This window comes from Trachypithecus francoisi, unplaced genomic scaffold (assembly GCF_009764315.1).
Source record: "Trachypithecus francoisi isolate TF-2019V2 unplaced genomic scaffold, Tfra_2.0 Lachesis_group6, whole genome shotgun sequence".
Classification (NCBI taxonomy): Eukaryota; Metazoa; Chordata; class Mammalia; order Primates; family Cercopithecidae; genus Trachypithecus; species Trachypithecus francoisi.
In genome coordinates, this window is record NW_022681471.1 from 128,025,638 (window position 1) to 128,039,895 (window position 14,258).

The window sequence follows — 14,258 nt, forward strand, 5'->3', positions numbered from 1 at the left end:
CAAATACAGACACTGTCAGACAAACAACTGAGATGATTTGCTATCGTCGGATCCATATATGTAAACACTAAATGATGTTATTCATTGACTGGAGTTTCCAGAAGAATGATAATTAAAATTGATAGTGAAAATCCTTTTTCGTTTGTATTATTAACTCAATTTGCTCCACCTCCCTCCAATTCCTACACTGAAGCTCATTAACCACCCTAATGTGTCTGTATTTGGAGCTAGGACCTGTAAGGAGGTAATTAAGGTTAAACAAGGTCATTACAGTGGACTCTGATCCAATAGGACTGAAGTCCTTGTAAGAAGAGGAGATGAGGACACAGATACATACACAGAAGGACAACCATGTGAGGACACAGGGAGAAGACAGTGTCTACAAGCCAAGGAGAGAGGACCGAGGCGGAACCAGCCCTGCCCGCACCTTGATCTCAGACTTCCAGTTTTTGGAGTGTGAGACAATAAATGTCTGTTGGTTAAGTACTCTAGCCTGAGGTATTTTGTTATGGCAGCTGGAGAAGACTAAGACAGTTCATTTCTGACTTTTAAATGGAATGACTATTTTACCACTATGTACAGTATTAACTGTTGGTTTACAAAGAGATAGGTATTCTTTATATTTATCTATTTATTCTGTTTATTTTGACTCTGAATATGGAATACATGCCAATTATTTCCTAAAGTGAATTTTGAAAATATATCATTTTAAGTGACTTTGCATAATATATGAATTCACCATCCCTTTCACACGGTTTTGAAATAAGCAGTGAATGAATACGACTTCATGTTTCCCAAGCCTTCATCTTCGCTCAGAGATTAGGGAATATTAAAATTCTTAAGTAGTTTTTAAAATACATTTTGTCCCCTAGAGAAATAATATTAACATTTTGGTAAATATTGGAAAATATTTTAATGAAAAAAATTCATTTCATATATCATGTTGTTGAAATTCATGTAGAACTTGAAAATTATGGGCATTTTGTAATGAAGAAAATCCAATGCTTTAATACGAGGGTGATAGTTTTATAGTTTCAAAATGACTCTGTGACAAGCCTCTGCCATACTGTTGGAAATCAAGGAAAGAGAGGCAATGACTTAATCCATCACAAACAACTTAGGTCAAAGGATGTACAGAAAAAAATGTAGTTAATTTGAGGAGCAATTAAATTGGAACAGGTAACACAATGATCTCACTGCGGATTCCAACACTTCTCTCTGTCCCTTGTGTTTTCCACGGTGCTGGAAAAAGATCTCGAAACCAACTCCAATATTTCATGACTAAAGTTTAACAGATAAAATACCCTAAGATATGTTCTTATTCAGTTTTGTACGTCTACAATGACTGTCATGTAAGTAAGGAGTATTTCCTGAATTAATTCAATCTGGATAACAGTTTTTCTGATGAAAACAGTTACAATCCATGGAAATACTGTGTGGCTAATGAAGGAGAAAAAAATAACAGTACTTATGTGTACAAAATATTATCTATTCAACAGACTCAAAAGAACCAGAATATTTTGAGCCATCCTGAAGATCTGCTTTCAGAGATAATGTGCACTCCTCAGTCAACAAATAATCCTCACCAACATCTTTGTAAAGCAAGTCTCTCCAACAAACAATAACTACCACAGAATACTACAGACTTTGAACTACTAATATCCCTTGCTCTTTAACACTTCATTTTCTCTTTTTAGAAGACAATAGTTCTAGAGATTGCTTTTGAGACAAAGAGCCTCATGTGAGACCAAGGAGCTTTAGCCGACTGCTTGTGGAGCAGAAGAGTACAGTGCAGACCACACAACAATGTTCTGTAGAGGCATTATTACAGATAGGTGAAAACTCATTATTTTTCATTATAAACCCTGTTATAATGTGCACTTTTTTAAAAATTTCGAAACACCATACAAAACGTGCCAAATTTAGCCTAACTGCCAAATGTATTCAGAGAAACATAAACTGCAGTGTCTAGACACTGACTACTGTTGCGCAGCAGACATCACTCCTATTCCTTAGAATGCCAATTCTTTCAAGTGTAAGACAGGTGTCTTCCAGATTATTTTTTTATACAAATCACCAAACTCCACCTGAGGATTTACGGGGTGGAAAAAAAGTCTAATAAGTAGTAATTAGTAAGTTCTTAAGTGTTGTATATGTTTCATTTAAGTGAAATTAAGATGACGTTGATAGTGCCATCTCTTGGATGATGTCAGCAGTATAAAAGATCCTTCCTAAGGGCATACAGTATATAAGCAAACATTAGCTGCTAGTTACAGCACACCTGTATACATTCTACTAATCACTGTGTGTCCCTAATACGACATACTTTCAATGAGCTTTAAAAGTATGTCCCTAATACGACACACTTTCAATGAGCTTTAAACTTCCTTGGCATGTATCACTCTGGTGTAAATTTGTATTACCATATCTCTGTGAAATCCATGAGCTATTCAGTGGAGTAGCATCACTAAAATGTATTGAAGCAATTTGGCTGATGTGGAAGAATAAAAAGGAACGTACGTGCTTTGGCCAAGCACAGTCTGTGTCTTTTGTGTAAAAATATAAGAATCTGGCTGCAGCTTTGGTTAAAAAACAGTAACGGACATGAGATCAAATTTACCCCATAGGAAATTCACCCAGATGTAGATGCACATCACTTAGATATGCATTACACCCATTTGTCTGATTCATACAAAATGGCTTATGATTAGAAAACATCAACATAAACACTTTGGAAGGAGAAGATACTACATCAAAGAAGCGAGTCTTTCACGGAAAGCCTCTATTCACTGCTGCAGGAGCACGATGGCTCACTTAAAATATATAAATATCCGTTTACAGTTGGAATACTAATTGGAATTTTTAAAAATTTAATCAGTCACATATATATTTTACATTTCTTGGAAGACTTTTTTTTTTTTAAGGTAAAATCATGACTCCCACACAAATATCGACATGTGTCCAAAGATTTTATTAAACTAATTCAATTTGTTAGGGAAATGGTAAGACGTTACAACTGGTTAAGAGGAGCAAAGTGCAGACATGTATTTAGGCCATCAAGAAGGAGGAAATGAATTTGCTAAATTGATGCAATATCAATCAATAGCCAGGGCCTGTCATCCACAGACAATCACTCCACCACATGCACACATGCATTCCTATGGTTTGTCCACAACTTCCAGACCTGAAGAGTAGCTCAAGGACCTCAAAGCGCAGAGGCAAGCCAAAACGGAGCAGTGCTCCTTCACTCCCGATTTCCATGGTTACCACCATTTTTCTCTGGCAAATCACAGATAAATTTTAAAGACTGAGTAAATCTATAAAGGTGATTAATCACAGAAGTTCAATGTCTAATAAATTATTCCAAAAGTGTTCCCGGGCACTCAGACTCACCAAGCACACATTCTGAAATCAAATTCTATTTCTATCCAAAAAGTGTAGGCCATCAGTGTTCTTAAAGGAGGCAAATGGTTCTTCTGAGGTAGAAAACATTCTCCAATGTAGATACCAGGTAAATGTTACAGTTGTGTTCATACTAACAATAAACTATGGATGATGTGGCTCAGAGTCAGTCAATGAAGAAAGATCCAGAGACATTCTGAGGTCACAAAAAGAATTTAAACGTTAGCTAACAAGGAGTGCTCATCAAAAACAGGGCTTTCCACTCAGACTGCAAACCAGGCAGAACCACCATCTCGCTTTATCAGTTGTCATTGCATGTTGACATCATATACTGAGGAGAGTGATGCGGATGATAGATATAAACATATCTACATACATATGCATACATAAAGCATATACTTATATGCATACACTTTTTACATTCCCAGCCAGTGTTCAGAGAAACTAGAATAAGAGAGAAGTGATGTTCCATTTTGTCTTGGAAAAGTATATATTTTACATATACATGCAGGCATATATCTACATACATATGCATGCAATGCCTACCTGCATATTACCAAACTGATACACATGTGTATATATGAAGGTGCGTGTGTGTATACGTGTACATTCACTTTATCACATACTCCATCAGCTTGATTTTTGAGATGGTAATTCAAGTTTCATTTTTGTTCTGGGCTTCATGTCTATCTCTACTGTGTTTTTTGTCTCAACTGTCAAGTCACATTTTAACAACACATTAGACTGGGGTAAACCAACATGGGATGGAAACGCCAATCTCAGGAGGCTAAAATCACTGTGCAGGTTGGGTTTGAGAGTTGCTGATTTCCTTTCCCTTTCCCCAGCAGTGTGGACCAGGAGATGGGCTGGGGGGGCGGAATAGTGAGGCCCTCCCTCTCACTCATAGCAGGGCAAACCAAACAGCTCAGGCTGGAAGTCCTGTAGGGAATTCAGCACCAGGGTGGCCTTTGTCGTCAGGTCTCGGCTCAAGTTTCCGTCAGGAACCATGACCACCTGCATCCCAGCTGCCAGGGCCGCCTCCACCCCATTGGGAGCATCTTCAAAGACAAGGCACTGTAGGAAGAAAAAGAAAGTCGAGATGGCCTTTTATGGAACCAGACATGTGGATGAAGTGTTTATCATCGTCATCACCATTGGCTTTGCAACTGTGCAGAAAGAGACAGAATTACAGTGGGGGCTCCCCAGAGTACAGATTGTGGTGAGGACAGCATGCTGTTTCTTACTGGCTCCGGGGGTCTCTCTGCCATGGCTCCTTTAAAGGGGAGAGGTTCTGTCGCAGCCAAAGCATTGCTGAAATGGAGCACAGCTGTGTGGTGAGGCAAGATTCTCAGCTTAAAACTTTATTTTATTGGGATCATAACAATCTGTTCAATCAATAATTGAACATTCAGAGTGTGAGAGGCAACTGCAAAACTAAAAATCATGCTCTTAAAATATAAAACCACTTCAGAGTTGCTCCTGTTTTATGTACTGTGGTTTGAAAATTAAATGGTTAGAATCTTTTAAGTTAAAAATTCAGTTCCTGTGTGTGCTAGTGTGACGTGACAAATATGAGCACAAAAATGTAGTGTGCGTGCATGCTCTCTTTTGGATAATTGCAAAAATTCACTTTATTATTGGGATTATGGACACAACACCATCCAAAACTTGTGGTCTCTTCATTCAGACACCCACATTGAAAATGGGGTGTTTCCAAGTGGCAACTTCAGAGATATGGAACCAACCTAAGTGCCCATCCACCGATGAGCAGATAAAGAAAATGTAGCATTTATACACCATGGAATACTACTCAGACATAAAAAAGAATGAAATAATGTCTTTTGAAGCAACATAGATGGAGCTGGAGGCCATTATTCTAAGTAACTCAGGAATGGAAATCCAAATATCATATGCTCTCACTTATAAGTGGAATCTAAGCTATGAGGATGGGAAGCCATAAGAATTATATATAAGGGACTTTGGGGACTAGCGGGGTGGGGAAGAAAAGACTACAGACTGGATACAGTGTACACTGTTCGGGTGATGAGTGTGCTAAAATCTCAGAAATCACTGCTAAAGAACTCATCTGTGTAACCAAAAGCCATCTGTACCCTGTAGACTATTAAAATTAAAAAGGAAAAAAATAAAGTACTAAAAGAAAAGCCAATACATAAAATAAAATGGGGTATTTGTACACTGCATTTATCAGTGAGCTCCTAAAGGTGCCATCACATTGACAATGTTACAGTAAGTTTCACATGAGTGCTCCCTCCAAAGGAGACACCCCAGAGCTTGCTCCGTAGTATAAACAAGCATAATCCACACGTGCTATCTTCATATCACCGACCCTCTCAGGAAGACATACACTTAGGAAGCTTCTTCCCTACATTCCTAGAATGGCACACACTTCTTGTGAAAACATATTTATTGAAGAATGGCCATACTGTTTTCCATAATGGTTTAACTAGTTTACAATCCCACCAACAGTGTAAAAGTGTTCCTATTTCTCCACATCCTCTCCAGCACCTATTGTTTCCTGACTTTTTAATGACTGCCATTCTAACTGGTGTGAGATGGTATCTCACTGTGGTTTTGATTTGCATTTCTCTGACGGCCAGTGATGATGAGCATTTTTTCATGTGTCTGTTGGCTGTATGAATGTCTTCTTTTGAGAAATGTCTGTTCATATCCTTTGCCCACTTTTTGATGGAGTTGTTTGTTTTTTTCTTGCAAATTTGTTTGAGTTCTTTGTAGGTTCTGGATATTAGCCCTTTGTCAGATGAGTAGATTGCAAAAATTTTCTCTCATTCTGTAGGTTGCCTGTTCACTCTGATGGTAGTTTCTTCTGCTGTGCAGAAGCTCTTTAGTTTAATCAGATCCCATTTGTCAATTTTGGCTTTTGTTGCCGTTGCTTTTGGTGTTTTAGACATGAAGTCCTTGCCCATGCCTATGTCCTGAATGGTACTACCTAGGTTTTCTTCTAGGGTTTTTATGGTATTAGGTCTAACATTTAAGTCTCTAATCCATCTTGAATTAATTTTCGTATAAGGAGTAAGGAAAGGATCCAGTTTCAGCTTTCTACTTATGGCTAGCCAATTTTCCCAGCACCATTTATTAAATAGGGAATCCTTTCCCCATTTCTTGTTTCTCTCAGGTTTGTCAAAGATCAGATGGCTGTAGATGTGTGGTTTTATTTCTGAGGGCTCTGTTCTGTTCCATTGGTCTATATCTCTGTTTTGGTACCAGTACCATGCTGTTTTGGTTACTGTAGCCTTGTAGTATAGTTTGAAGTCAGGGTAGCGTGATGCCTCCAGCTTTGTTCTTCTGGCTTAGGATTGTCTTGGCAATGCGGGCTCTTTTTTGGTTCCATATGAACTTTAAAGCAGTTTTTTCCAATTCTGTGAAGAAACTCATTAGTAGCTTGATGGGGATGGCATTGAATCTATAAATTACCTTGGGCAGTATGGCCATTTTCACGATATTGATTCTTCCTATCCATGAGCATGGTATGTTCTTCTATTTGTTTAGATGTACCATATGACCCAGCCATCCCAATACTGGGTATATACCCAAGGGATCATAAATCATGCTGCTATAAAGATACATGCACACGTATGTTTATTGTGGCACTATTCACAATAGCAAAGACTTGGAATCAACCCAAATGTCCATCAGTGACAGACTGGATTAAGAAAATGTGGCACATATATACCATGGAATACTATGCAGCCATAAAAAAGGATGAGTTTGCGTCCTTTGTAGGGACATGGATGCAGCTGGAAACCATCATTCTTAGCAAACTATCACAAGAACAGAAAACCAAACACCGCATGTTCTCACTCATAGGTGGGAACTGAACAATGAGATCACTTGGACTCGGGAAGGGGAACATCACACACCGGGGCCTATCATGGGGAGGGGGGAGGGGGGAGGGAGTGCATTGGGAGTTATACCTGATGTCAATGACGAGTTGATGGGTGCTGACGAGTTGATGGGTGCAGCACACCAACATGGCACAAGTATACATATGTAACAAACCTGCACGTTATGCACATGTACCCTAGAACTTAAAGTATAATAATAATAAAAAAATAAAAATTAAAAAAATACAAATAAAAAATAAAAAAAGAAAACACATTTATTGATGCTTTTTAACTGAGACTCTGCAGGGGCCCAGACATCTGTAAGGGAAGAGAGGTCCTCATCATGGCAGCCTATGCTGAGGAGTCTCCCCTGTGGCCTAGTTCTACTCCACATGTGGCCTAGAACTCCACGAGCTGCTGAGGTGGGGCCTTTCAGCTCTCCACTCATCTCTTCTTTGTCTCCTTTGTCCCTCTGCCTTTTATTTATTTTTTATTATTTATTTATTTATTTTTGTGAGAGAGTCTTGCTCTCTCGCCCAGGCTGAAGTGCAGTGGTGCGATCTTGGCTCACTGCAGCCTCTGCCTCCCAGGTTCAAGCAATTCTCATGCCTCAGCCTCCCAAGTAGCTGGGACTACAGGTGTACCACCAAGCCAGTTAATTTTTTTTGTATTGTTTAGTAGAGACAGGGTTTCACCATGTTGGCCAGGCTGGTCTCCATCCAACTCCTGGACTCAAGTGATCTGCCCACCTTGGCCTCCCAAAGTGCTGGGATTACAGGTGTGTGCCACCACACCTGGTCCCCTTTGCCTTTCATTATGAAAACATCCTCTTTGGCTCATCACCAGGTATACAGCAGTGACTCAATGCACTGGTGTCCTGGAAAGGGTTCATGGAAGCCTGATGCCAGGTCTGAAAGAGAAGCTCTGCATTCTTTGGCGTTTTCACTAGAAAACACTGAAACACACACATAGTCTTAACTATTAGTGGTCTGTGCTGTAGCCAGCACAATGACTGTTTTTCTTTTTCCCTACATCCCTTTTTCTTTCCATTACCCCATTCTTTCCTTCAATCTGGGGCTAAAATATCACCTTAGCCAACTTACCCCACAGGGCCGATCCCTGGATTAAGTGAGTTAATCCATGTGACAATGGAATGTGAATGCTACCGTACTTTCACAGAGGGAACTGGTTGGCCCAGCTGTTTTGGTTTGCTTGGAACTGAAGGGTCGGCTGCGGGGCAGGATGTCCCGTGCTACATCCTGGACAGTCCCAGGTAAGCCACAGTAGTCCATCCCAACACCTCCCTTCTGACAGCCTCTGATGCTCCCTGGTTTCTTTCTCCTGTGAGACATTGGTCACCGTAGGACGCGGGAAGAAATGACTCCACTTAGACTGTCCAGGTTGGTTTTCTCTGTTATCTCATTCAGTGACTACCTGTTCATGATATTTCTGCCTTGCCTTTTTAAAAGTTATGACTTGATCATATTCTAAATGCCCTCCACTGTTTTTATCTGGGACCAGAGATAGGCACGTAAATGTCAAATGACATTTCAAAATATCTGTCACCTTCTCCAGGGATTCTGAAGCTCTGTGCAGGGTCCACCTGTGAAATGTGGGCTGGGGTAGAGGAAGAGATGGATTATCCCCTGGGATAATACTGCTTGGCTAAAGTTGTGAAAGCAGCTTTTATTCTCTATTTGCGTGAGGCTGCGTCCAAGGAGCAAGGCAGGTGTGTGGGACGAGAAATCAGTGGCTGACTGTGGCAGTTCCCAAAGAGATAATAGAAGGCACCCAATACACCTGCACTCACCTAAAGGGGGTCATATGGTTTTGCTGTGTCCCTACCCAAGTCTCATCTTGAATTGTAGCTGCCAGAATCCCCACGTGTTGTGGGAGGGACCTGGTGGGAGATCATTTAATCACAGGGGCAGTTTTCCCTATACTGTTCTCATGGTAGTGAGTAAGTCTCACAAGATCTGATGGTTTTATAAGGGGAAACCCCTTTTGCTTGGCTTTTACTCTCTCTCTTGCCTGCTGCCATGTAAGGCCTGCCTTTCACCTTCTGCCATGACTGTGAGGCCTCCCCATCCATGTGGAACTGTGAGTCCATTCAACCTCTTTTTCTTTGTAATTTACCCAGTCTTGGGTATGTCTTTATTAGCAGCGTGAAAACGGACTAATACAAGGGATCTGCAGTGGAAGGAAATGCAGGCCCCATGGTGTCCCTTCACATCTGAGAGATCTTTCCAAAGACAGCCCGTGTTTAAAGGCAACTAAGTGAGGGCTGTGAGTGAAGAGGGAAACTTACAAGCGTCTGCAGCACTGACAGCGGGAGCAGCTGACACCAGCTCTTGGAGACCTTTTTACTGTTTCTCATGGCCTTCACGTTTTGCTGGTTCCTCTGTGTTCAATTAATCTGTCCTCACCTATTTTTAAGAATAATCCAAATACGGCACTGACATCTGGAATATCACACACAACATATAAGATGAATGTCGTACATAAAGTAAGGGAGACTTGAATAAGTATGAAGAGTGGCGAAAAGTCAAGGTTGGTAACTGGTTGCTATCACAATCAATCACAATAAGGTGACATAGGCTGGACGCAGTGGCTCACACCTGTATTTTGGGAGGCCGAGGTGGGCAGATCACTTGAGGTCAGGAGTTCCAGACCAGTCTGGCCAACATGGTAAAATCACATCTCTACCAAAACAGTAAAAAAATTAGCCAAGCATGGTGGCACATGCCTGTAGTCCCAGCTACTCTGAAAGCTGAGGCAGGAGAATGGCTTGAACCCAGGAGGCAGAGGCTGCAGTGAGCCAAGATCGCGCCACTGCATTCCAGACTGGGCCACGGAGTGAGACTCCGTCTCAAAAAAAAAAAAAAAAAAAAAAAAAAAAAGAGAAGGTGACATAATAAGCTTATGCAACAGAAGGGCCATTTGAAATATGTCCATATTAGTAAGTAAAACCCTCAGTGTTCGAAACCTAGGAAGAAAGGCCAGTTGGTTTGGGTTTTCCAGCACGAGACCCTTGCAAAGTTAACTATTCTAAAAGGTCAAAAGTAAGTACAGCCTCTGATGTAAACAGCCATGGGTGACCTCAGCCCAAAACAAACAGCAATGGGATGCATGACGCCTCTGGCACCTGAAACCCTCTTCTTCCTCCTCTCATGTGGCCGTTTTGCTAACAGCTGTCAGGAGATACCTTTCCCCAACATTTGCCAGACTCTCACACTTCATGTCCACTAACAAGAATTCCATTTGATCAAGATGGAATTTGAAAACAGAATCTGAAGTTTCAAAAGCTGATAGAATAGTCAGCTGGAGGCGGTCGATGATGGAAACGTGTCAGGAAAACTCAACAGAACAGGAGTGGAGCAGAATTGAGTGGTTTATAGGAAAACAGTGAGGTCGGCCCTCTAACACCAGGCATTGTTTGCACACAAAATTTAAAGGAAGCCCCAGACACAGGACAAAGAGAAGATATCAAACATGAGTCCTGAGAAGAAACCCCCTGGTGCTGGGCCCAGATGGCACCTGCACCACACACACAGCCTGCACGCGGGAATGATTCGGGGTCACATCACAGCATCTGAAAGTTTGGGTTTTGTTGGTCTGGGTTTTTTCCCGTAGAAGCAGTGGAATTATAAAGCAGAACAACTACTGTGTCCTGAAGCACCTATTAAAAATGTCCCAAAAGATTTATTTATTTTCATTTTTTTTGTTTTTTGTTTTTTGAGACATAGTCTGGCTCTGTCACCCAGGCTGGAGTGCAATGGCAAGATCTCAGCTCACGGCAACCTCCACCTCCCGGGTTCAAGCAATTCTCCTGCCTCAGCCTCTCGAGTAGCTGGGATTACAGGCATGTACCACCACACCCGGCTAATTTTTTTGTAGTTTTAGTAGAGATGGGGTTTCGCCAATCGGCCAGGCTGGTTTTGAACTCTTGACCTCAACTGATCCCCCAACCTTGGCCTCCCAGAGTGCTGGGATTACAGGCGTGACCCACCGTGCCCAGCCCCAAAAGATTTTTATGTCATCTTCAGACTTTGTTACACCCAAAGATCTAATGCACTTGTAAATAGGACCACTCCTACAAGAAAAGTACCTGGTATCTAAAAACCTAACCATTTAAAGAATTTTCACAGCATGGGTGTCTATCTACTGACACTTAAGGATTTAAGAATAAATCCTTAAAAGCTACATGGAACAACTGTGTCTGGTAATCACAGGACTTAAGCGTCAAAAAAAGAAAGAAGAAAATAAGCTAAATACAGTTTATATCTTGCACAAATAAAATTGAGGAAGTATGTTTTTATTTTCGAAGACCGAAATACCTCAACACAGTTTCCGTCTGCCACACCCAGCTACAGTGAAAGGAGGTTCACCCTGACTGAATTTGGCTCTCATGCTTCTTTTTAAGCACCTCATTTTTTCACTTAGGGAGCAGCCCTTCCTGTCCCACCATGACTGACCGATTACACTTGACCTAAAACTCATTCATACCACCACCCATACAGTGAATCATGGACTGTATGTTTGCATCTGTAGAAAGAAACCTTTCTCTCTAAGCCAAGGGACTTCAGCCTCTGCAAGTGGGGAGTGGAGGCAGACTGACTTTTCTCTGCATGGACTTGGTGGGTTGCTCCTTTGAAGGTGGTGGCCAGGGACAGGGAAGGTGGAAGTGCCCACAGCTCCCTTCTCTTTTCTACCAGGGCTTCTGCACCTTCAGTGAAGCTGGAGAACTGGGGCTTGGTCCAGGGGGTGGCGCTGGCACCTGCACATGCTCCCAGCAGGCCTGCGGCCTCCTGAGATCTCCCTCCTTCACCCCACATATCATTTCTGTGTCAGGACATGCACATGGATGTATGTGTACGCATGCATATTCTATATGATTTTAATTAATTTTGTGATTATTTTGTAGTGTATTTAGTGGATCTTCTAAGGCTGACTTCCATGACTTCAAGGAAGTATCTGCTCAAGAATATTCTTCACGCAGCTTGTACCGATGCCTACATATCAGCTGTAACTAGGCAGGGCCCAGTTTTCATGCACCTTCCCAGGATGCCATGGCAAATGATGAGCACTGATAAACATCTGCTAAATTAGCGAAGACGGTAAAGGTGTCCTGGTACAGGACTTAGAGCCACAAACGGGCCATGGCAAGTCAGTGCTAGGGAACAGACAGAACAAATGCAGCATCTCCTCTACTTAGGGCAAGGGAAGTTCAGAGGCAAGCTGGAGGTCATGCCGTCACGCGGAACACAGAACTCTTGAACAGAATCCACGTCTGCAGAATCCAATGTTCTTTTCACTCTACCCAGCTGAAGGCTAAAATATATCTGATTTCCATCTCCAGGCGAGGAGATGAGCTTAATTAAACTGTAGCTTGAGGGATTTAATTTAGGGAGCATGACATTTCCAACCACAAGGGAGGTGAAGCACGTTGGTGGCTTATCACTTGGAGGTGATGAACTGACTTCTTCAACAATGTTGAAGCGCAGCAGCGACCTGAGGATGGTTTCTGTCCAGGGGACTTAAAAAGTTCTTGTACTTTAATTTCTTAAAGACAAATATCATATAGCTTAAAAGTTCCATTTTATAACTAGGAAGTTGCACGTAAGAGTATCTTTGTCTGACAGCAGCAGGGTGTCTTAGTCCCTTCAGGCTACTGTAAGGAAACACCAGACTGGGTGGCTTAAACCCCAGACAGGGATTTCCCATAGGTCTGGGGTCAGGCAGTGTGAGATCAAGGAGCCAGCAAGGTCCCTGGCTCCCTGGTCTCCTCCTAACGAATCACACTGGGGGTGAGGATTTCAGCTTCTGAATGGAGGGAGTGAAACAGTCCAAACACAAGGGCAATGAATAAAAATGGATGGGATTAGAGGAAAACCTGACAAGCAACAGGGAGCTGGATGATACCTGGTATGTTAAGCCTGATGGAGAAGCTGATTCTCACGTTTCTGATGTGGTGGGTCTTGGGGCCGCCATTTTGGTGGCAGGAAGGAGAGGTAGCTTTTGTGACAAGTTGGGTTTGAGGCCATCATGGGACACCCAAGTAGAAGGCTTGGGGTCTCCATGCGCTGTGGCTGTGAGCTGGAGGTTTGGTCAGGTGTCATCAGAGCAGAGAAGCAGGTGATTAGACAAAAGGAGGAGCGCTGAGAAGGGACCCCGGCAGCCCTGGCATTTCCGTGCGGTAAGCAGACGAGGTCTATGGATGGAGCTCTAGGTACAGTTTGGGCAGGAGGGGAACACAGTAGGAGGCAGTGTCAGGAGCCAGGTTAGGTTTTCAAGAGGGAAGGAGAAGGGCCTGTGGCTTGTGATGCTCTCGCGTTCCTCCCCAGCTCTCACTTCCCAGTGATGCTTCCACGTTTGGCTCCTCCCTGCTGCAAATCCCCGTCCTCATGGCACTTGCCCACCATTTCTTCTCAGCAGCTGGGATCAACAGCACGTCCCATCGGGAAGTAGACAGAACAGTCACAGCAGGGAAGAAGCCAGCCCCTTTCCAATCCTGCACACTGGGACCTCCTCTGGGCTGCAGGCAGAGCGCTGCCCATGCCTGCTTGGGATCACATTTTGTAACCAATTTTACCTTTTAAACTATGATGTGTCTACTTCAAATTATGTGCTTCATTGGAACTAGTGAGCTTTCCAAATATTACTATATCATCTCTAAGGAATAAAGCTTTCCCTTTTGCTTAATGAAATACAACATTTGGAAGGAAGTCACTGAAGGGTACTTTCAGGGCTCCCAGAAGCGGTCCTGGAATTACATGGAAGCACAGAAAGTACAGTAGCTGCCCACGACTATTCATCAAATATAAAGCCATGTATGATCTGAATCTCATCACCAAAATCAGGCTTTTTCCTAGGAGGTTTTTTCCAATGCATTAATTTTGTAATATCAAGTTCAATTTTCATATGGTGAGACATCAAAACTTCAAGGGGGCCTTAAACTTTGTTTTGAATTTTGATTGGCAGCGCTCATATCTA

The 14,258-nt window shown here is 42.2% G+C and overlaps 1 protein-coding gene across 1 annotated transcript in view; it reads right to left on the reverse strand.

Annotated features, from left to right (window-relative positions):
- Nucleotides 1-2,952: 2,952 nt before the first annotated feature.
- The window catches only part of PUDP (pseudouridine 5'-phosphatase), a 113,912-nt gene continuing 102,606 nt past the window's right edge, over nucleotides 2,953-14,258 (reverse strand). The window contains 1 exon segment of the mRNA XM_033201714.1: nucleotides 2,953-4,476. Within this exon segment, the coding sequence (XP_033057605.1) occupies nucleotides 4,300-4,476 (177 nt within the window). The 3' untranslated portion in view covers nucleotides 2,953-4,299.